Source organism: Mesoplodon mirus (genome assembly GCF_964341445.2).
Source record: "Mesoplodon mirus genome assembly, chromosome: 4".
Taxonomy (NCBI): Eukaryota; Metazoa; Chordata; class Mammalia; order Artiodactyla; family Ziphiidae; genus Mesoplodon; species Mesoplodon mirus.
The window spans coordinates 101,034,689-101,058,341 of NC_138979.1; the positions used below are offsets into that span (position 1 = coordinate 101,034,689).

The 23,653-nt window shown below is 39.2% G+C and overlaps 1 protein-coding gene across 1 annotated transcript in view; it reads right to left on the reverse strand.

Moving 5' to 3' along the window:
- Nucleotides 1-23,653, reverse strand: part of TRIM69 (tripartite motif containing 69) — a 53,436-nt gene that overhangs the window by 11,919 nt on the left and 17,864 nt on the right. The window contains exons 2-3 of the mRNA XM_082617143.1: nucleotides 2,674-3,150; nucleotides 1,731-1,826 (exon numbers count right to left, since the gene is read on the reverse strand). Of these exons, the coding sequence (XP_082473269.1) occupies nucleotides 1,731-1,826; nucleotides 2,674-3,048 (471 nt within the window). The 5' untranslated portion in view covers nucleotides 3,049-3,150. The remainder of the gene's footprint in view (nucleotides 1-1,730; nucleotides 1,827-2,673; nucleotides 3,151-23,653) is intronic.

Genomic DNA, 23,653 nt, shown 5'->3' on the forward strand with positions numbered 1-23,653 from the left:
TAGTGATTTTTACCTTTATCTACTCGTTCTTTTAGTCACATTGAGGATTTTATCATCCCCAGCAATTGTACCATCTCTAAAATTACTTTTTATGCTCAGTTACTCAGGTACCCCTATTGCAACAATTATTGGGTCTCATTGAAACTTCCTGTTCATTGACCCCTTCATTTCCATTCATCAACTTCTCTCTCTTCATGTCCCCTATTATCCAGCTTACATTCTATGGTCAGTCATTATAATTGCACTCTTAAAATAGTCTTAACTCTCACTGTCCTCTGGGTCAGACTTTTCCATTTTTCCTTTTACCTATTTCACCACTATCTCTCAGTCTTATTTGTTGGTTCTGTCTCCTCTGACCAAGCTCTAAATATTAGATTACTTGGTATTCTTCCCTGGGCTCTTTCCCCTTCTCATTCTACACTCTCTTTCTAGGTAATAGCCTCTCCTTTCACAACTTTAAATACAGTCTATATGCTGACTTCTTATTTTCATCCTAGAGCAACTTCTGAGCTCCAGATTCCTATACCCAACTGTCTATTTGATACCATCACTCGCCTCTCACATCTAATCAATCCCCACATGCAGGTAATTTTTATTTCCAAAGCATATGCTGAAGCTATTTATTTCTTTTGATCTCTACTGCCTTGTTCTAGTCCAAGCCATCATCATTCTCTGGGATCATTGCCGCAGCCCTCTGCTAACCATTATCCTTGTCATTGTCTTTCTCCAATCCATACTCCACACAGCCACCAGAATGATGCTTTCAAAATGAGATGAAACCATGTCCTATTTAAACCCTTTTATGACTTCTCATTATTCACAGGATGAAGTTCAAAATTCCTAACATTATCTACAAGGGCCTACATGATTGGCCCCACATCTGCCTTTTCAGTCTCATCTTGCTTACCATGATCCAGCTTAATTGGCCTTCTCTCTGTTTAACATAGCAGCTAACTTCCTGTCTCAGAACTTTTCCATACGCTCTTTCCTCTTCACAGAACATTTTCCAGGCAATTTCCTTCATATTCACCTCACCCAGTTCACTTGACTAAGGATAACACTTATCCTTTTAATTCTCAATTTTTAGTAAGTGGCTTCTTCAAAGAACACCCAGTCTAGATTAGGTTCTCCATTTATATGCTCTAATATAGCCTATATTTTCATTTATAGTAGTTACCACAGTTGTTGTTTTATTGTTATTGGTGGGATTGTTTAATTAACATCTATCTCCCACCATGGTAGGAATATAGTGTCTAGTATAATACCTGACCCACTCAATAAATATTTGTTGAATGAATGAATGTTGACTGTAACAGCTGAACTAGGAACTCTTACAACAAGAACAAGATTCTCTTGAGACATCATTTCCATCTATCCTTCTTCTTTCCCTCATTGTACATATTTCTTCCAGATGCCAAATGCCAGAGAAGACACCCCTCTACAGAATAATTAATGAAGAAACAGAACTCCCAGTTTATTCCCCCAACCTAGGAACTGATTTGCCAAGTCTCTAACCATTAAGCTCCTGTGAAGTTGAAAGTATAAGCAATAGTTTTATTTAGTTTTAGGGAAGCTAGGAAAGATCAAATCAGATGAGAAAAGACAGCAATCTGAGAGACCTTGGTTCAAAGGTGCGTGGTATGTAAAGGTACCTTTCCACCCACATAGCTGAAGTTACAAGGAGGGTATATTCTGGTTGTATCTCATAACCCCTCTACCCTGTTCCTCACCTTGTGAGCAGCAATAGCATCTTTCTGCATGTTCCTCAGGGACTGAAGTTCCTTCAGGGTTGCCTCCAGTTGACCCTGATGGATGGTAAGCTCCTTCTGGGAATACCATGTTGAATTAACACAAGGTAATTGAGAGATAAAGGGCCATAAGGGACATCTCCCCCAAAGCCCCAGGGTGTCAGGGGAAAAAAAAGCAAGCTCTTGTTACAAAAGTCTCCTTTACCCTGTATCGTAATTCCTGTCTCTTCCAAAAATTGTGAAGAAAATTACAAGCAGCAGAAAAACTTAGTTTTATCCTCTTATTAGCTAACTTCAGGGGTTTGAAGAAGATAACAGAGCTCTATATATTTTCTACTCTAGTTACACTGTTCTCACTATCTATACTTTTACTTGCATTGTTCTCACTTAAAACACTCATTTCTATCTTCTGCCCATCCAAATTCAAATAATTTTCCAGTTCAAGCTTTCTTTCACCATGCTTCCCCTGACTATTTCAGTTTTCTCTAATCTCCTCTGAAATTCTAAACATTTGTGAATTACAAATGTGACAAAAATTTAGCTCACAACAGTAGACTATCTTATATTGCTTTGGTGGTTTTATTCATTTTAAACTTGACTAAATTTCAAGACTTTTATAACAAAAGCAGTATCTTATATGTCCTTATTCTGTACAGTGTCTAGTAGAATGCTGTCGTGGCAGGGTTTGGGTAAATATTTGATTGACTGAAGGAGTAGACCAGAGCTCCTTCACTGCTTTCCTATAATTGGCAACTATAGAAAAAGAACTTTGCAAGATATGTTGTATTTTCTGGGCACTCTGAGCTTTCTAGTAATCATCTGAATAAAGGGGTGGTATTGGAAGAGAGAAGAAGTCCAACAAAAGATTTTTCCCAGCCTTCCTAAGGAATTGCTCAAGGTTGCTCAAAACCCAGGGCTCACCCACCGTGAAGAAACGGACAGCATCAGAGATCTGCAGGAATTCTTTAGACTGCCCCACAGACAATCGAACATCTTTGCATTGAAAGCATATCAGTTTCCCGTCTGGCTTACTGAACAGTTTCAGGTTCTCTCCATGCTCTGGGCACTGTGGATGGCCCTTGAGTAGGGGTAGCTTCTTCATCTTCTCTACCAGCTTCTCCAGTACAACGTTAAATGTACAGTTGCTGTATTGACATAGCATCTTACACTCAGGACAGAATGTTTCTTTTGCTTGCTGCTTCCAAAAGTTTTGGATACAAGACTGACAGAAGTTGTGGCCACAGCTTAGCATCAGCGGATCACGAAACCAATCATTACACAGTGGACAGTGTAACTCCATAGTAATATCTTGTATCTGCACTTTAGAGGGTATCTGGGTGATGAAATCATTCACTTCAACGTAGTTGTCTGGGTCAGTGTTGACGAAGGGGTTGGAAGATACCTTTGGAAAAGAACAGCTAAAATGAGTTTCTCTTTCTTATTGCCCATTTCAGCATTCCAGGATAGTGGGCTCTGTTCCTAAAGGAGCTGAGAATTGGTGCAGTCAGAGTAAAAGCACCATAATCTTTTCTTTGAAAATGATCAATAAATTCATTGTTATCTAACATCATAGTTTATTACTACTCCCAACATTATTAAACTTTAATAGAGAACCAAGGCAGAAGAAGAAAGAGTACTCAGTCAAAGAAATGTATTTTGTTGTACATCGCTTCTTCCACCCACTTTCTCTATGTATCAGCTGAAAGTTTTACTTCCAACTTCTGTTCTACTAGTTATTCCCTTTTTGTTTTGTTTTGTTTTCTGGAAGTCATATGCAAAGAATTGGAAGATCAGTCAGATTCCTCAGTCAGTGGCATAATATCACCAACCATAATATCATCCAGGCCCTCCACCCATCCTTTTTAAAAAACACATTACAGAAATAACATTTATACAGAAAAATGCAGAATCATAAGTGTACAGCTCAATAACTTTTCACAAAATGAACACATCTATGTGATCACCACCCCAATCAAGAAACATTTTCAGCATCCCAGAAGCTCCCCATATGCCTGCTTCAAGTCACTATCCCTCATCAAGGTTGACCCCCATCCTGACTTCCAACACTATACATTAGTTTTGCCTGTTTTTGAATTTTATATAAATGCAGCCATGCAATATATACTCTTTTGTTGTTGGCTTCTTTGGTCAACATTATATTTGTGAGATTTATTCATATTGTTCTATATAATTGTGGTCCATTCATCCTCATTGCTGTATAGTATCCATTGTGTAAATATACCATAATTTATTTCTCCATTCTACTGTTGATAGACTTTTAGGTAATTACCAGTGTGGAGCTATTATAAATAGTGTTGCTAAGAACATTCCTGCTCATGTTCTTTGGTGAAAAAATGTTATATACAGACATACCTTGGAGATGTTGCAGGTTGGGTTCCATACCACCACAGTAAAGTGAATATCACAGTAAAGTGAGTAACACAAAATTTTTGGTTTTCCAGTGCATATAAAAGTTATTACTGGGCCTCCCTGGTGGCGCAGTGGTTGAGAGTCCGCCTGCCGATGCAGGGGATACGGGTTCGTGCCCCGGTCTGGGAGGATCCCATATGCCGCGGAGCGGCTGGGCCCGTGGGCCGTGGCCGCTGGGCCTGCGCGTCCGGAGCCTGTGCTCCGCAACGGGAGAGGCCACAACAGTGAGAGGCCCGCATACCGCAAAAAAGAAAAAAAAAAAAAAGTTATTACTGTAGTCTTTTACATGTGCAATAACATGATGTCTAAAAAATGTACATACCTTAATTAAAAATACTATGTGGCTAAAATATGCTAACCATCATCTGAGCCTTCAGTGAGTGATAATCTTTTTGCTAGTGGAGAGTCTTGCCTTGATGTTGACAGCTGATCAGGGTGGTGGTTGCTGAAGGCTGGGGTGGCTATGGCAGTTTCTTAGAATAAGACAACAATGAAGTTTTCTGCATCGATTGACTCTTCCTTTCATTAATGATTTCTCTTTAGCATGCAATGCTGTTTGATAACATTTTACCCACAGTAGAACTTCTTTCAAAATTAGAATCAGGGCTTCCCTGGTGGCACAGTGGTTGAGAGTCTGCCTGCCGATGCAGGGGACACGGGTTCGTGCCCCGGTCCGGGAAGATCCCACATGCCGGGGAGCGGCTGGGCCCGTGAGCCGTATCCGCTGAGCCTGCGCGTCCAGACTGTGTGCTCCGCAACGGGAGAGGCCACAACAGTGAGAGGCCCGCGTACCGGAAAAATAAATAAATAAATAAAATTAAAAAATTAGAATCAATCCTCTCAAACCTTGCTACTACTTTGTCAACTAATTTTATGTAATATTCTAAACCCTTTGTTGTCATATCAACACTCTTTACAGCATCTTCACCAAGAGTAGGTTTTATCTCAGGAAACCACTTTTTTCCTCATCCATAACAAGCAACTCTTCATCTATTAAAGTTTAATCATGAGATTGCAGCAATTCAGTCACATCTTCAGGCTCCACTTCCGATTCTAGTTCTCTTGCTGTTTCCACCACATCTGTAGGTACTTCCTCCACTGAAGTTTTGAAACCCTCAAAGTCATCCATGCAGGTTGGAGTCAACTTCTTCCAAACTCCTGTGTATGTTAATATTTTGACCTCTTCCCACGAATCACGAATGTTCTTAGTGACATCTAGAATGTTGAATCCTTTCCAGAAGGCTTTCAATCTACTTTGCCCAGATCCATCAGAGGAATCACCATCTAAGGCAGCTATAGCCTTACAAAATGTATTTCTTATATGGTAAGACTTGAAAGTCAAAATTACTCCTTGATCCACGGGCTGCAGAATGGATGTCATGTTAGCAGGCATGAATCTCATTGTACATCTCGGTCAGAGTTGAGTGATCAGATGAATTGTCAATGATATTTTGAAAGGAATCTTTCTGAGCAGTAGGTCTCAACAGTGGACTTAAAATATTCAGTAAACCATGTTGTCAACAGATGTGTTGTCATCTAGGCTTTGTTTATAGAGCACAGGCAGAGTGGATTTAATGTAAATCTTAAGGGCCTTAGGATTTTCAGAATGGTAAATGAGCATTGGCTTCAACTTCAAGTTATCAGCTGCATTAGCCCTTAGCAAGAGAGTCAGCCTGGGCTTTGAAGATTAGAAGCCAACCATTGACGACTCCTCTCTAGCTATGAAAGTTCTAGATGGCATCTTCTTCCAATATAAGGCTGTTTTATCTACATTGAGAACCTGTTGTTTAGTGTAGTCACCTTCACCAATGATCTTAGCTAGATCTTATGGATAACTTGCTGCATCTTCTACATCAGCACTTGCTACTTCACCTTGAATTTTATGTTATGGAGATGGTTCCTTAAACCTCATGAATCAGCTTCAGCTAGATTCAAACTTTTCTTCTGCAGCTTCCTCACCTCTCTAAGCCTTCATAGGAAGAGAATTAGGGCCTTGCTCTAGATTAGGCTTTGACTTAAGGGAACATTGTGGCTGGTTTGATCTTCTATCCAGAGCACTAAAGCTTTCTCCATTATCAGCAATAAGGCTGTTTCACTTTCTTACTATTCACATGCTTATTGGAGTAGCACTTTTAATTTCCTTCAAGAACATTTTCTTTGCATTCACAACTTGGCTAACTGGCACAAGAGGCCTAGCTTTTGGCCTATCTTGGCTTTTGACATGCCTTCCTCACCAAGCTTAATCATTTCTAGCTTTTGATTTGAGGTGAGAGACATGTGACTTTTCCTTTCACTTGAACGCTTAGAGGTCATTGTAGGGTTATTAGTCAGCCAAATGTTATGTCTCAGGGAATAGGGAGGCCCAGGGAAAGGGAGAGGGACAAAGGAATGACCCATCTGTGTAGCGATCAGAATGCAAACAACCTTTATCGATTAAGTTCCCTGTTTTATGTGAGTGTGATCTGTGGGGCCTCAGAACAATTACAATAGTAACATCAAAGATCCCTAATCACAGATAACATATTATCTGTGATAATAAATAGAGTAATATATAATTATATATTTATATAATAATATATATAATACCTCAGATAATTAATATAATTTGAAAGTTTGAAATATTATAAGAATTATCAAAATGTGACACAGAGACACAGTGAACAAATGCTTTTGGAAAAATGGCACTGATAGACTTGCACAACACAGGGTTGACATAGACCTTCAATCTGTAAAAAATGCTCAATGCGGGCCTCCCTGGTGGCGCAGTGGTTGAGAGTCCGCCTGCCGATGCAGGGGATACGGGTTCGTGCCCCGGTCTGGGAGGATCCCATGTGCCGCGGAGCGGCTGGGCCCGTGAGCCATGGCCGCTGGGCCTGCGCATCCGGAGCCTGGGCTCCGCAACGGGGGAGGCCACAACAGTGAGAGGCCCGCATACCGCAAAAAAAAAAAAAAAAAAAAAAAAAAAATGCTCAATGCTATTAATAACATTCTTGTTTGTGTCTCTTTGTGAACATGTGTAAGCATTGCTCACCTAGAAATAGCATTGCTAGATCATGGGATATGTAACTCTTTACCTTTACTAGATATACCAAACTGTTTGCCAAAATAAATGTAGCAATTTACACTCTACTAGCAGAGAATGAAAAGTTTGGTTGTTCCATATCCTCACTAACACATATTATTGTCAAATTTTCTATTTTTTGCCAAACCAGCAGGTATGTAATGGTACCTCAATATAACTTTAATTTGCATTTTTGTGATTACTAATGCAGTTGAACATTTTTTCACGTATTTGTGGATCCTCTTTTGTTAAGAGAAGAAGTGTCCATTTAAGTCTTTTGATCATTTTTTTCTAATGAGTTGTTTGTCCTCTTATTGATTCAGAGTAGTTCTCTATATATTCCAGATACTAGTTCTATTTTGGTTGTGTTGTAAATATCTTCTCCCACCTCTCAGTATATGGCTTGTCTTTTCACCCCTATTATAGTGTCTTCCCATGAACAGAAGTTCTTAATTTTAGTGTAATTTGGTTTATAAACTCTTCTATTTTATACTTTGCCTAGATTAAAGGTGAGTCCCTACAGAGAATATCTGTGTTTATTTCTGCTTGGAGATCCAGATTACTACCAACCTCCACTATTTTATGTTAGTATTATTGGTTTCAAGTCTCTAGATCATAAAGGGATTGTAAATTTTAAGCCTAACCCTGTATGAGGGCAAGCTTGTGGTTAAAAATTCTCTAGGGACACTCTTGTTTATCACTCAGACCCCAGATCAAGATAGTTACGTTTTTGTTTTTTTTTTCTCTTTGCTACTCCTTCACTGAGGATGTAGCTCTTCAAATGTTTTACCTTTATTCAAGGTTCTCAGGTCCAACTACATACTTGATGTGGGTCTAAAGATTGTTAAATCTGGGTTTTCCTGAGATACACAAAAGGTCTCAGTGCAGATACAGCTCTCAGTAACTCCAGCCCACCTCACTGCTTTCCAATCTGTATTCTTTGGAATTTCTCTTTACTTTCTTTTACACTCAAGTATGCATTACAAAGGATGTTTGTTACAGCTTAACTGGTATTTCTAGATGTTCTATAGTGGTAGGTTTTCCAGGATAAATGGTTCACAGTTTTGCCAGAAATGGAACTTAAAATGTGTATCTTCAAGTAATTTTTAAAGAAAGTCTGAATAGGGAGTATATTCCATTGGAATAATTTCACTTCCAGTAGTAGTAACTCTATTTTGTCCTAGCATTTGAATGATAGCTTGTGTAGGTTTAGAACTTTCAATTCCAAACCTTTCCCTCTCAGTACTTTATAGACATTTTCCATTATTTGCATTTAGTGTTACAGATGAGAAATCCAGTGCCAGTTTGATTCTCACTTCCTTTAGGAATGAGTTTATTTCCCTCTAGAAACTTGTAGGATTTTCTCTTTATTTGGAAATTCACAAATTTTTAGCAGGATGGCTCTAAGTTTATTTCTCTTTTCAATATTTCTCAGTATTAAGTGACCTTTTTAGCCTAAACAATCAAAACATTATTTAGCTCAGATAATTTTTATTTAACTTTATTGGTTATTTCTTCCTTTTTATCTTCTGTTTTCTTCCTTTAGACTTCATATTAGATGGACATTAACTCTACTACATCTAACATCTTTGTCTCATAATTTTTCTTTAAAGCTTCTCGCTCTCTCTCCCTCCCCCGCCCCTTTACATTCTAGGAGCATTCTTAAATTTGATATTCTAATCCACTAATTCAGTTTTGGCTGCATTCATTCTGATATTCAATCCTTTCTCAGAGCTATTTTTGGCTAGAAGGCAATCATGTTTTTAACTTCCAAGACTGCTTTCTTGTTGTTTAGTTATTCCTTTCTCAAATATTCCAGGATGAAGTTGTTCTCTTTAATCTCTATTGAGATGTAGATTAAAATTTTTTTTAGTTCTCTTTTGTTTCTGGTAGTAACTCTTGTTTCTTTTTTTTTTTTTTTTTTTTTTTTTTTTGCGGTAAGCGGGCCTCTCACTGTTGTGGCCTCTCCTGTTGCAGAGCACAGGCTCCGGACGCACAGGCTCAGCAGCCATGGCTCACAGGACCAGCCGCTCTGTGGCGTGTGGGATCTTCCCGCGCCGGGGCACGAACCTGTGTCCCCTGCATCGGCAGACAGACTCTCAACCACTGCACCACCAGTGAAGCCCAACTCTTGTTTCTTTGTTCTGGTTATTCTGCTGGTGAGCTTGAGATTTCTCTTTCATATTGTGGGTATTACTCAAAATTTCTGATGATTCTTAAATATCCATTTTATAAATGAAAGCCTAGATCTATTAACATTGCAGTTCTGTGGGTCTCTTTGGCATATAAGAAGTTAGTGCAATGGCAGATTTAAATGAATCAGATGGAATGTGCCAACAGATAAACATCCCTTCAGTGTGTGAAGGTCCCACGTCTGTTGTAAGAATTTGAAGTTACCAGGAACACTGTCCTGTTCTCTCTCCAGCTTTCACTCCTACACTGAGAGCATATGCCTGCATTGTTTAGGGAGAGGCTCTTGCCAGCTGTACCTGGTGCTAACACAAAGCCAGTTTACACAGAGCCAAGAACTGGTCCATCTCTGCCAACCTCTCGGTTAATACTCAATTGAACTTTCTTTAGCCTTATTCTACAGTAAGCACAGCTGACTTTGAGCTTAAAGTTATTAAAGTGTTTTGTCAGGATCTAACACTTCAACAGTCTCTCCTTCTCTAGAGTTGTGCTGCAGATTTTTTATCAGTTTGGTTTCTATACCACTAAATCCCATTTTCTTTATATCATGCAAACATTCCCCAGTGTCTTGGTCCACTCCTAGCAATTCACTATGTTCTAGCACAGTTGTGGATTTATTCTTTGTTATATATATACTTTATGAAATTTGTATGGGATTTTTGAGAAGGTGGACAGTATGTGCAGCCTGCTATCTTGAACTGGTAGTTCAAAGTAATACATTTTAAATCACAGAATTTCAAGCTTCAGTACTCTTTTATTTTTATTTAAAAAAATTTTTTGGCCATGCCACATGGCATGTAGAATCTCAGTTCCCCGACCAGGGATTGAACCCACTCCCCCTGCAGTGGCAGCATGGAGTCTTAACCACTGGACCGCCAGGGAAATCCCACTTTAGTACTCTTTTAGATGCTGCATTCCTGGCTATACTCTAACTATACCACTTACATGACCACCTCTCTGTCTTTGTATAAGGCGAAGGGCCACAAATCAAGGGCAAGTTGTGGGGGAAAAAACACACAGAAAAAGTAAAAGGGGAAGAAGAGAGAAGGGCAGGAAAGATTCTTTTCTGGCCAATTAGGACCCAGATTCTGAGTGATTTAAATAAGCCAGTCTTTTTTACTCTCAAGCTGATCTCTGGAGCCAACAAATATGCCCTCACCCTACCTAGACTCAGGTGTCCAAGTCCAAACTCAGTGGACCAAGCAGGCACTATAATTACCTAGTACTTCCCACCCCTCATTTTGAGAAGAGAACTCAGGAAGAAAATACCTTCTTTCTCTGTAGTTCTGAACACTTTGGGGATTTCAATTTGCAGAGCCAGCAGAGGCTTCAGATAGACTTTAAGAACATGAGTCAATAAAGCAAGAGTAGCTTTGATAGGTCAAGCAAAGCATTAAACTGAAAAAGGATCCCAGCCCTTCCTATTGATTAATAGTAACCATTGCACACTTTTCTATAGAAGAACATCGAATTGGGCCTTTAGCAGCTGCCTGATTCATTTTATTTCCTCACTTGTACTAAATATGCTTAAGCTCTGAGTTTTAAATTTAAGTACAAAATACAGTAGATTAAAATTTTCAGTTCAGTACTGACATCACTAAATATGGCAGAGGAGGAAGTCAAGGGAGAACTCCACAAAAACAACTAATAAACTTGCAAAAACTGTCAGAATCAACCTTTGCAGAACTCCAGGACCTAGTAAAAAAAAATTATAACAACTAGGGGAAAACTAAAGGAAGAAAGAAGCTGCTACATTGTAGTAAGAATGTACTGTAGTGTTTTCATTCACTTACCATCCCTCACTCTCCAAATTGGTGGCAGCCATGAAGATGGCAGTTGCACTCGGTGCAGTTTGCTAGTGCCAGAGGAAATACATACCTTATTCTCAAAGAACTGTGGTAGTATTTTCCACTTTGTCTGGTGGCTCCCTCAAGGTTCAGAACAAGGGCTTGCCATTGTTTTGTCCAACCCAGAGAGTTCCCAGGGCTGGGGCAGCTCCTGGGAGGCTTTTGCTGAATGTACTTAAAGGCAAAAGGATTGGATACAGCAGCCTGTGGGAAGGGATAATAGGACAAGCCCAAAAATCCTTGGAAGGAAGTTAGAAAGTAAGATATGTGGGGCATAAGAGCTTTTAAAAGCTCCAGTGTATACTGGGGAGTCAAGAAGCCCAAGTGCATGCCCAGGTCTGGATATGTGTACAGAAAATGCCTGAGAAGACACTAAGCTTTCACCTCTGGCTGACCGTCAGGCTCCACATGAGTGAGAAGTAAAGGCTAAGGCAGAGTTGTAAGTGGCCTGGCTAAATGTTGAAGGAGTGCCCAACACAGAGCCAATTGGAAAAGACTGGATGATTACATTTTATTTTTCTTTTTCTCTCTTCTTGGCTCCAAGCATTTGAGCCAAATTTTGTCAAAACACTAGCTGACCACTAAGTTAATGGAACATAGGTTTCAGTGGCCACACATGACAGAGACAGCAAACTGTAAAAAAAAATAGTTTAGAAAAGTCACAGTGAAAAACAGCAACCCACAATAAGCAGGGAAAAAAAAAGGGAGAATTTCATTTCCAGAGTTGCCACATTATAATATTCAAAATATCCAGTTTTAAACAAAAAATCCATGCAAAAAAACAAGAAAGTATGACCCATTCACAGGGGAAGAAAAATCGATAGAAAATTTCCCTAAGCAAACCCAGGATTTGGACTTACTAGACAAAGACTTTAAATCAACTATCTTAAATATGGTTAAACAGCTAAAGGAACCATGGACAAAGAACTACAGGAAGCCAGGAAAACAATGTCTCATCACATAGAGACTATCAATAAAGAGAGAGAAATAATGAAAAGGAACCAAATAGAAAATTTGGAAATGAAAAGTACAATAACTGAAATTAAAAATTCACTGAAGAGCAGAAAGAGAAAAGAATGACCAAAATGAACAGAGCCTAAGAGACCTCTGGGACACTATCAGGCATACCAACATATGCATAATGGAAGTCCCAGAAAGAGATGAGAGAGAGAAATGTGCAGAAACCATATTTGAAGAAATAATGGCTGAAAAGTTCCCAAATATGATGAAAGACATGAATCTCTAAACATCCAAGAAACTCAACAAACTCCAAGCAGGATATATTCAAAGAGATCATGCCAAGACACAGTATAGTCAAACTGTCAAATGACAAAGACAAAGAGAATCATGAAAGCAGAAAAAAAAAAGCAGCAGTTCGTCATGTACAAGAGAGCCTCAATAAGATATGCAGCTGATTTCTCCTTCAAAAACGTGGAAGCCAGAAGACAGTGGGATGGTATATTTAAAATGCAGGAAAAAGAATTCTATATTCATCAAGACTAACCTTCAAAAATGAAAGAGGAGATAAACAAAAACTGATGGAGGTAATCACTAGTAGACCTGCTCTACAAGAAATGTTAAAGGAAGTCCTTCAGGCTAAAATGAAGGGACACTAGGTAGTAACTTGAAGACATGAAGAAATAAAGAACAATGGTAAAGGTAAAAACATAGGTAAATATAAAAGACAAAATTGTTGCAGTTTCTGGTTTTTAACTCCTTTATCATTTTTTAAATTCATAAAACAATAATTATAAGCATACATTAATGGGCATACAGTGTATAAAGATGTAATTGGTGAGAATGACAACATAAAGTGGGAAGTGGAGCTGGGAGGTAACAGAGTTTTTGCGTACTATTGAAACTAAGTTGGTATTAATTCACACTTGATTAATGTGAATTGAATTTCTAGCTTGCTTGTTAGAAAATTCAAATACTAATTTTAATCCCCTGGGTAACCAAAAAAGAAAAATACTAGACAATATATAAAAACAACATATAGAAAAAGAAAAGGAAAGAGAATCAAAATGGCACACTAAAAACAAATTTATTTGAATGCAGTAACAGAATTTAGAAACAAAAAAGATATTACATGTAGAAAATAAATAGAAAAATTGCATAAGTGAGTCTTTCCTTATCAGTAATTACTTTACATGAAAATGGATTAACCTGTGATTCAAAGGCAGAGATTGAGAGAATGGATAAAAAGAACATGATCTAACTATATGCTGTCTACAGGACATTCACTTTTTTAAAATAGTTTATTTGTTTGTTTGTTTGTTTGTTTTTGGCTGCTTTTGGTTCTTTGTTGCTGTGTGTGCCTTTCTCTAGTTGCGGCGAGCAAGGGCTACTCTTTGTTGCGGTACGTGGGTTTCTCATTGCGGTGGCTTCTCTTGTTGTGGAGCACAGGCTCTAGGCGCATGGGCTTCAGTAGTTGTAGCTCACAGGCTCTAGAGTGCGGGCTCAGTAGTTGTGGCGCACGGGCTTTGTTGATCTGTGGCATGTGGGATCCTCCCAGACCAGGGCTCGAACCCATGTCACCTGCATTGGCAGGAGGATTCTTAACCACTGCTCCACCAAGGAAGCCCAGAATAAATAGGTTAAAAGTGAAAGGATGGGAAAGATATTTCATACAGATAATTACCAAAAGAGATGGAGTGGCTACACCAATTTTAAACAAAAATTGACTTAAGACAAAATTTGTTACACGAGAAAATAAGGACATTATACATTGATAAAAGGGTCAATCTATCAGGAAGAGATAACAATTATAAACATATATACACTTTAGCAATAGAGCACCAAAATATGTGAAGCAAAAACTGACAGAATTGAAGTTAGAAATAGATAGTTCTACATTCATAGTTGTAGGCTCCAATACTAAGCTTTCAATAATGAATAGAACAACTAGACAGAGTATCTATCAGTAAGGAAATAGAGGACTTGAGCAGCACTATAAACCAACTAGACCCAGCAGACACATATAGAACATTCTACCCAATAATAGCAGAACACATATTTTTACCAAGTGCACAGAGAACATTCTCCAGGATAGACCATATGTTAGGACACAAAATAAGTCTTAGAAGATTAAAATCATACAAACTATCTTCTCTGACTACAATGAAATATTATAAATTAATAAGAGAAGGAAACCTGGAATTTAATAAACGTGGAAATAAGGAACAACTCTTAAACAATGAGTCAAAGAAGTTACAAGTGAAATTAGAAAATATTTAGAGATGAATGAAAACAAAAACACAAAATACAAAATCTTATGGAATGTGGTGAAAGCAGTGTTAACAGAGAATTTCTTACTGATAAACATCTACATTAAAAAAAGAAGGAAGATGATAAATCACAAATCAACCTAGCTTTCCTCCTTAAAGAATTTAGAAAAGCAAACTAAGCACAAAGGTAGCAAAAGAGGACATAAAGATTAGAGTGGAGATAAATGAAAAAGAATAGAAAAACAATAGAGAAAAGTAATGAAACCAAAAGTTCAGTCTTTGAAAAACATCCACAAAATTGATAAACCTTTAACAGGACTGATGACAGAGACAGAGAGAGAGAGGGAGGGATGGAAGAGGGGGGGAGGTGGAGAGAGAGAGATGGAAGGGGGCGGAGGAGGGGAGAGGAGAGAGAGGAGAGGAGAGGACAGACTGAAATTACCTAAATCAGAAATGAAAGTAGGGGGACTTCCATGTTGGTGCAGTGGTTAAGAATCCACCTGCCAGTGCAGGGGACACGGGTTCAAGCCCTGGTCCAGGAAGATCCCACATGGCACGGAGCAACTAAGCCTGTGCGCCACAACTACTGAGCCTGTGCTCTAGAGCCCGTGAGCCACAACTACTGAAGCCTGCGCGCCTAGAGCCTGTGCTCCGCAACAAGAGAAGCCACCTCAATGGGAAGCCCATGCACTGCAATGAAGAGTAGCCCCCGCTCGCCACAACTAGAGAAAGCCCATGCACAGCAACGAAGACCCAACATAGCCAAAAATAAAATAAATAAAATAAAATAAAAAAGAAATGAAAGTAGGGACATTACCACAGACTGTACAGAAATAGAAAAGAATTATAAGAGAATACTATGAAAAGCTGTATGCCAATAAATTGGATAACCTAGATGAAATAGAAAAACACAGAAATTACCAAAACTGACCCAAGGAAAAATTGAAAATCTGAACAGACCTATAACAAGAGATTGAATCAATCATTTAAAACCTCCCAACAAAGAAAAGCCCAGGACCAGATAACTTCACTGGTGAATTCTACCAAACATTTAAAGAAGAATTAACATCACTCCTTTCCAAATTCTTCCAGAAAATAGAATAGAAGGGAACATTTCCTAACTCTTTCTATGAGGGTAGCATTATCCTGATATTAACACCAGATAAAGACAGCACAAGAAAAGAAACTAATTTTAGTTTTCTTTTCACAAGATAATGAAAAGGCAATTCACAGAATAGTGGGAGTGGGGCGTAATATTTGCAAATATATATACCTAAGGGTTTAGAATCCAGAATATATAAAGAACTCTTACAAATCAACAACAAAAAGATGCTCAATTTACAGATTAGCAAAGGACTTGAACAGACATTTCTCAAAGAAGATAGACAGATGGCCAACAAGCACATGAAAAGATGCTCAACATCATTAGGGAAATGCAAATAAGAACTACAGTGATATCCCACTTCATACCCACTAAGATTGTTATATTTTTTCATGGAAAATAACAAATATTGGTGGGGATGTGGAGAAATTGGAACCCTCATATATTGCTGTTGAAAGTGTAAGATGGTGCAGCTGCTGTGGAAAACAGCTTGTCAGTTCCTCTAAAAGTTAACCAGAGAATTACCATATAATCCAACAATTCTACTCCTAGGTATATACCCAAAAGAGTTGAAAACAGATATTCAAACAAAAACTTGTATGCAAATATTAATAGCAGCACTATTTGCAGTAGCCACAGACGGAAACAACCCAAATTCCATCAGTTAACGAATGGATAAACAAAATGTGGCATAGCCATAAAATGCAAGGTTATTCAGCCATAGAAAGGAATGAAGCACTGATATCTGCTACAACATTATGCTAAATGAAAGAAGCCAGACATAAAAAGTCACATATGATTCCATTTATATGAAATATCCAGAATAGGTAAATCCATAGAGACAGAAAGCATATTAGTTGTTGCCAGAAGCTGGGGGACGGAGAAGTGGGAAGTGACTTCTTAATGGTATGGGGTTTCTTTGGGAGGGCGATGAAAATATTTTGGAACTAGGTAGAGGTGGTGGTTGCACAGTATTGTGAATGACCTAAATGTCACTGAATTGTATACTTTAAAATGGTTAAAGAATAATAAAGTGGTTAATTTTATGTTATGTAAGTTTTACCCCACTTTTAAAAGATTGAAGCTATATATGACTCCAGAGCAAGAATTTTTATATTGACAGTATCCTGCATTGAAGAATGCTGTATTATAGCTACTATTATCAAAAAGTAGCCACCAGAAGTGGCTTTGAGCTCAATACCTAAGAGTCTGATGAAGTAAACATTCAGTAATTCCAGCTCTGTTCTAATGACCATACTTGCTGGGGCATAGAAGTGGGTAAGATAGAGGCTCTGCCATGAACTGCTCATATCTGGGTTTCCACTAGCACTTGTGGGTCAAGGCAAAGTACAACTAGAAGTCCCTGGCCCATTCTTCTTCCCCTCCCTACCCCCTCACTCTGTCCCATACCTCATAAGCATGTGTGTGGAAAACCTAGCCCACACAACCAAGCTCCATACATGTACACACACCCCTACACACAGCTGCCCTTTAGGCACACAGTTGCCTGTGGGAGCTATGGAAGTCCTAACAGTGGACTCAGAATCTTTTGGACAGAGAATTTTAGAGTCTTGGATACATGTCATGTAATTTAAAGTAGGAGAGATCATGGGCTCTGTGGTCTCATGGACTCCTTATCTTGTAAAGAGGAACATAGCTGAAGGAGGGTCACAGTGGGAGCCTTAAAGCATAAGCCAAAGGAAAAGCCCTTCATTGCCCAGGTCTAGGGGTGGTACTTCCCTACCCACTCCACTCACCGTTTTCTGTCTCATCTGAGCACCAGCCATGGATAGAGCCTGTCTCTGCTCTGGAATCAGCAAGGAGAGGCTGGCCTGAAAGTCTGGTGTTTCATCTCACAGGTCACACCTTTACCAGAACTGAATTTCTGGAGCCTCAGGGACCCTGTGGGGTTTGTCTGACTTAGCTGGGTGGAAGACCTTGCTGTCACCATTGACTTCCCAGATTCCAGGATTTTGGACTCTACTTCCTGCAGAGTTTTCTGCCAGAATTCCTGAAGTGACCTTGCCCACCTTAGACTTTCCAATGCCAGGATCCACTGCTCCCAGCATATTCCATTACCAGCTCTCTGTATTCTTACCTTTTTCTAAATGCTAAAGATGAAAAGCTATGATCCTGGGCTTCACTGGTGGCGCAGTGGTTGAGAGTCTGCCTGCCGATGCAGGGGACACGGGTTCGTGCCCCGGTCCGGGAAGATCCCACATGCCACGGAGCAGCTAGGCCCGTGAGCCATGGCCGCTGAGCCTGGGCGTCCGGAGCCTGTGCTCCGCAGCGGGAGAGGCTACAACAGTGAGAGGCCCGCTTACCGGAAAAAAAAAAAAAAAAGCTATGATCCAGGAGTATAAAAATGGGGACTGAGGTGAAACTTCCTCAAAGTAGGAGGATCTTTTGTATCAATATAATGGAGATAAGTACGTTTTAGGAGAGCATAATAGATGGGTCCCTGATGCATGACTAGGGGGTGTGGTCAAGGGAAATATATAGGATATCTAAGATGGGACTTAGAAGATCAAATCTTGGGCAGACAAAAGTGAGGAAGATTATTATGGGGGGAAAAGAAATGTTAAATGTACATACACTATTTTTCAATTTGCATATTGTGGCCTCTGAAGGATGAAAAACTTAAATATAGACAAGATTTATTCTGAGGCATAATCCCTGAGGATTGGTCCGTGGGTTAGTCTCATGCTCTTGAAAGGAAAACTAGAACTCAGAACTTGCTTTGACACTCAAGTCAGTGGTAGAATCGAGGGAATCCAAAGAATTCTAACCCTAAGACCAGAGCTGTCTCCATCTTCTGTACATCCCCTTGAGAATCTGAGTATCCAGAACTCTTTATTCTTCATTTCTAACCCTCCATTCCCAGTCATAACTTTGTGTTTGCCTCTGTTTGTGAGCTTAGTTTCACTCATAGATCTGTTCTAGCCAAGGGAACATGGCTAAAAATCCTTTGCCTCACCATCCATCAAATTCCATACTCATTGATGACTCTTTTGCTCTCTTTCCACACCTATATCTTCACCTCTTTCTATCCAAATTCTTTAGCTTGAGTCCCTAGACCTTTACTCCCTAGTTGCCCACACTGCCTGTGTTCCTTACCCCTGATACCTGATCTTCCCAAACTGGGGTCTCGCCTACCTGAACTGAATATAGCCATTTTCTCTTGGAATATTACCTCTCGTGTATTCTCTGCAGTCTTTCTGGAACTCCTATCAGACAAATGTCAGAGTCTCTCACTCTAGCCCACATTCCTCTTAATTTCCTTCTCATATTCTCTAACTCCATAGTTCTCTGTGCTTTGCTGTGGACATTTCTCCCCACTCTTGTTTAATGGATGCTACTTATATTTTTGTTTCTTTAAACACTGAATGAGGTGAGTTCTTCCTGAATCAGCTGTTTGCAAGAGACTTGCAAGAGGGTGGAGGCAGTACCATATTTAAGGCCATTTTCTTTAGGAAATAGTATTTGCATGAGTTCTTATAGCCCTTGCTTTTTCCCATGATTAGCATTTCAGGGTTGCTTACAATGCAGAGTCTATGTCCTTCACTATTCCTCACCAACAGGCTGCTTTCTACAAATATAGCTCTTTGTCCCTTTTCAACTTCACCTTCCCTATATCTCAAGTCTTTGTGTCAAATGGGTGTAAAAAAAGCCCCTACTTCAGTCTGCTTGCCTGTTCTTATTGTTCAGTACAAGGACTTGTGGGTCTTGGGTCACTTTCTTTGGAGAGCTATGTCACTCTCACTTCGTATAAAATCTGCATCCTTAGGCATCCATTATCACATTCCTGTTTGACTTTCACTATATTGCGCAGCTCTTACTCATAGGTTGTAGTCCAGGCTTACAGGTGTTTCTAGTTACATCACAAATAAAGTTTGTCTATTTTTCATTCTCCTTGTAGTTTTGAGTTAAAGAAGGATGAACTTCTGAGAAGAGGAAAAAAAATCACTGTTTTTATTCTGCCACTTGAAAACCAAAGCTTCAACTGTTTTTCACAATATATCCAACCTTTTTATGTATTTAGAGAAGGGTTGGGGGGAGGGAAGGGGGAGGATATTTCAATATGTCCTCCATACACCATCTTAACCAGATTGAGTAAATGAACTTTCAGCAATAATCAATATGGATGCCTCTCTTCAAAGATTGCAAGTTGAATTTCCTTCCAGCCACAGGTATGGGGACTCAAAGTCAATATAAACAGTGTTATAGAAAAGGCTATGCACTATTCTTCGCACAACTGAGATTCACCCCCAATACCTACTCAATATATTAATCACAGTTTCTATCGTTCCCATAGTCCATGCTAAAGGTCAAGCCTGCACATAGCTTGTGGCCTCCAATCCTTCTCCTGGGCCACAGGTGATTAAAATACAGGTGGGCTTCTGATTGATTCCATGGGCTGTTCAACAACTCAGTGAAAAAAGCTGATCTGGGCAAACCAGAACCTCTTGCAAATTTAGCTCTGGAAACAAAAGAGAGAATCAGGAAATTGACAGTCAAAGCAAAAGCTTAAAGATTTCTATGAGGTAGAGTTTGGGACAGAAAGGGCATGGCATGGAGAATCATAAGGAAACAGAATCTAAGGATGAATTTTAAACAGGAGGCAAAAAAATGCAGAGATGTAGGGTGGAAAGAGTCAATTAGTCGGTAGAGACAAGAATTACACATAGAAAGAAATGTGGAGAGTGGCTCTGTTATGTTAACCACAGCACTGTCCTTTGGCTTTTCCTGGATTCCTGTACCTAACACAACACCTTGCCATAGTAGGGCCTCAACAAATGCATTAGAGGGATGGATGTTTATCCTCAGGATAAGTGAGGTTACCTCTTTGCTTAAGGTAACCTGTTTGAATCTCTGCTCTTGTTACAGACCCTCTACCCCAGCACTGTATAGAAACTGTTTTCTTAAAGCTTGCCGTGGAGTTTGCTAAACACTCATTTAATGACTTATTCTTCATTCTCCTCGATTTATTGAGTCTCTCCTTTGGCTCTTGTGGTGCAGTACTGTCCTAGTTCTCTTGCCTCTGACCACTCCCCTGCCTCAGCTGGTTTCTCTTCCTTTTCTTCTCTTCCTGAGTAAATAATCACCAAGGACTGTCTTCAGCTCTCTTCTAGTTCTATACTCTTTTCTTACCAAGTGAGCTATTCATGCCCATAACTTCATGTATAGCTGCTATAGAGGTGACTCCCAAACGTGAATCTCTGAGAGCCCACATCTCCGAGCGCACAGCTGGGTCCTTGAAACTCAACACGACTTCAACAGAACGTGTCTTTCTTTGTAAATCAGTTCCTTCTCTTGACTTCCCTATTTCTATCGCACTACCAGTATCTCAGTTTTGAAATCTGAATTATCTTTGGCTGTTTTCTTCTTCATTCTCCATCGTCTAATCAGTTGCAGAGTCTAGTTAATAATGCTAATAGAAATAATAATTGCTAACCCTCCTCTGCCTCAAAAATCTTCTGTTGCTCTCCATAACCTACCAAAATAAGTTTTTTTTAAAGGGCCCCAGAGTTCAGAATTCTCTACAACATGTTGCAAACTCATATTTCTAGTCTTATTTCCTATGGTTCTGTTGTACAGTGAGAATTTTAAATTTACCATCCCTTTACATATTGATTCATTTAATTCCATTAACCAAAGATAACAAATGATTTTTTTTTTTTTTGCGGTACACGGGCCTCTCACTGTTGTGGCCTCTCCCATTGCGGAGCACAGGCTCTGGATGCTCAGGCTCAGCGGCCATGGCTCATGGGCCTAGCCTCTCCGCGGCATGTGGGATCTTCCCGGACCAGGGCACGAACCCATGTCCCCTGCATCAGCAGGCGGACTGTCAACCACTGCGCCACCAGGGAAGCCCAACAAATGATTTTCTAAAAGATTATTCTTTTTTTTTTTACTAGGCTGAATGGGAAATTCTGTGGAAGTAAAGAGGAAAAAATATGTTTATTCTCCACCCTCTCTCAGTATGTGCTCAAAAGATCAAACTCAGAAAATTATGCCCATCAGAGAATATGAAAGGGCAAAAAACATTGCATTTTAAGCCACTCAGACTATCTTGAAAACTTTAAAATTAGATACACTCTGTATAAGGTAAAACTTGTAGAAGAACCTGGCCAATTGAAGGTGACTTAAGAGAAAGTCTTGCCTACTAGAGCCGGTTTTTAATCCTTGTGAATGCAGTATCTTTTGGAAGTGGATGCCATTTAGGAATTTTATTTCATATGTTTTATAAACACAAACAATAAGTGCTGGAGAGGGTGTGGAGAAAAGGGAACCCTCCTACACTGTTGGTGGGAATATAAATTGGTATAACCACTATGGAGAACAGAATGAAGGTTCCTTAAAAAACTAAAAATAGAACTACCACATGATCCAGCAACCCCACTCCTGGGTATATATCTGGAGAAAACCATAATCCAAAAAGATACATGCACCCCAATGTTCATTGCAGCACTATTTATAATAGCCAAGACATGGAAGCAACCTAAATGTCCATCAACAGAGGACTGGATAAAGAAGATGTGGTACATATATACAATGGAATATTACTCAGCCATAAAAAAGGATGAAATAATGCCATTTGCAGCAACATGGATGGACCTAGAGATTATCATACTAAGTGAAGTAAATCAGACAAAGACAAATATCATATTATATCACTCATATGTGGAATCTAATTTTTTTAAAAAGGATACAAATGAACTTATTTACAAAACAGAAACAGTCTTACAGATGGTGAAAACAAACTTTTGGTTCCCAAAGGGGAAATGTGGGGGGAGGGATAAATCAGGAGCTTGGGATGAATGTACACACACTACTATGTATAAGATTGACAAGCAACAAGGACATGCTGTATAGCACAGGGAACTCTACTCAATATTCTGTGATAAGTATAAGAGAAAAGAATCCAAAAAAGAATGAACATATGTTTATGTATAACTGAATCACTTTGCTGTACACCTGAAACTAACACAACATTGTAAATCAACTATACGCCAATAAAATTAAAAAATTTTTTAAAAAGTAGATAAGTGGTTGCTAGGCCTGGGGCAAGGGGAAAATGAGGAGTGATTGTTAATGGTATGGAATTTCTTTTGGAGTGATGAAATGTTCTAAAGTTAGATAATGGTGATGGTTGTACAACTGCGAATATGCTAAAAGCCACTGGTAGAAGGGTGAATTTCGTGATATGAAATGTACATATTTAATGTTATTAATTTTTAAAATTTTATTTATTTATATTTTTTAAATTTTTGGCTGCATCAGGTCGTAGTTGTGGCACACGAGATATTCATTGTGGTATGCAGAATCTTTCATTGTGGTGCGCGGGCTCCAGAGCCTGTGAGCTCTGTAGTTTACGGCACGCAGGCTCTCTAGTTGAGGCCTGCGGGTTCAGTAGTTGTGGCACGCAGGCTTAGTCACCCCATGGCATGTAGGATCTTAGTTCCCTGACCAGGGATTGAACCCATGTCCCCTTCATTGGAAGGCGGATTCTTTACCACTGGACCACTGGGGAAGTCCCTATTAATTGTTGATGTGAATTGTGGATTGTGAATTCATCTTGCCAGTTGAGGTTTTGCCAGTTACCCTGCCTTTCATGAATATAGCCTCTGCTATAAAACAAGGGATTCTTTTAGTCATAGTAGCTAATATTTGCTGAGCTTTCACTGTGCAAAATGCTTTGTATACATTAATCCTCATATAACCTTATAAGATAGATATTATTCCATTTTTAAGGAAATTGAAGCTTAGAGAGGTTAAATAACTTGCCAAAGTCACATAGTAATTAAGTGGTGGAGCCTGGGTTTGAACAGTTTATCTGACCCAGAGCCCATTATCCTAATCACTGAGTCACCAGAAAGCCAATCAATGTTTTGTGCAATTAAATTTATTAAATGGATCAAATTTGTGAGGCAAAATACCTAGAAAAACTTCCCACTGCTCTAGAGGGAGGAATGGAATTGGAAACCAAAGAAGATTCTGAAATTTCTCTACCTGGAAATCTTAGGAGCGCCTTACAGAAAGTCTAA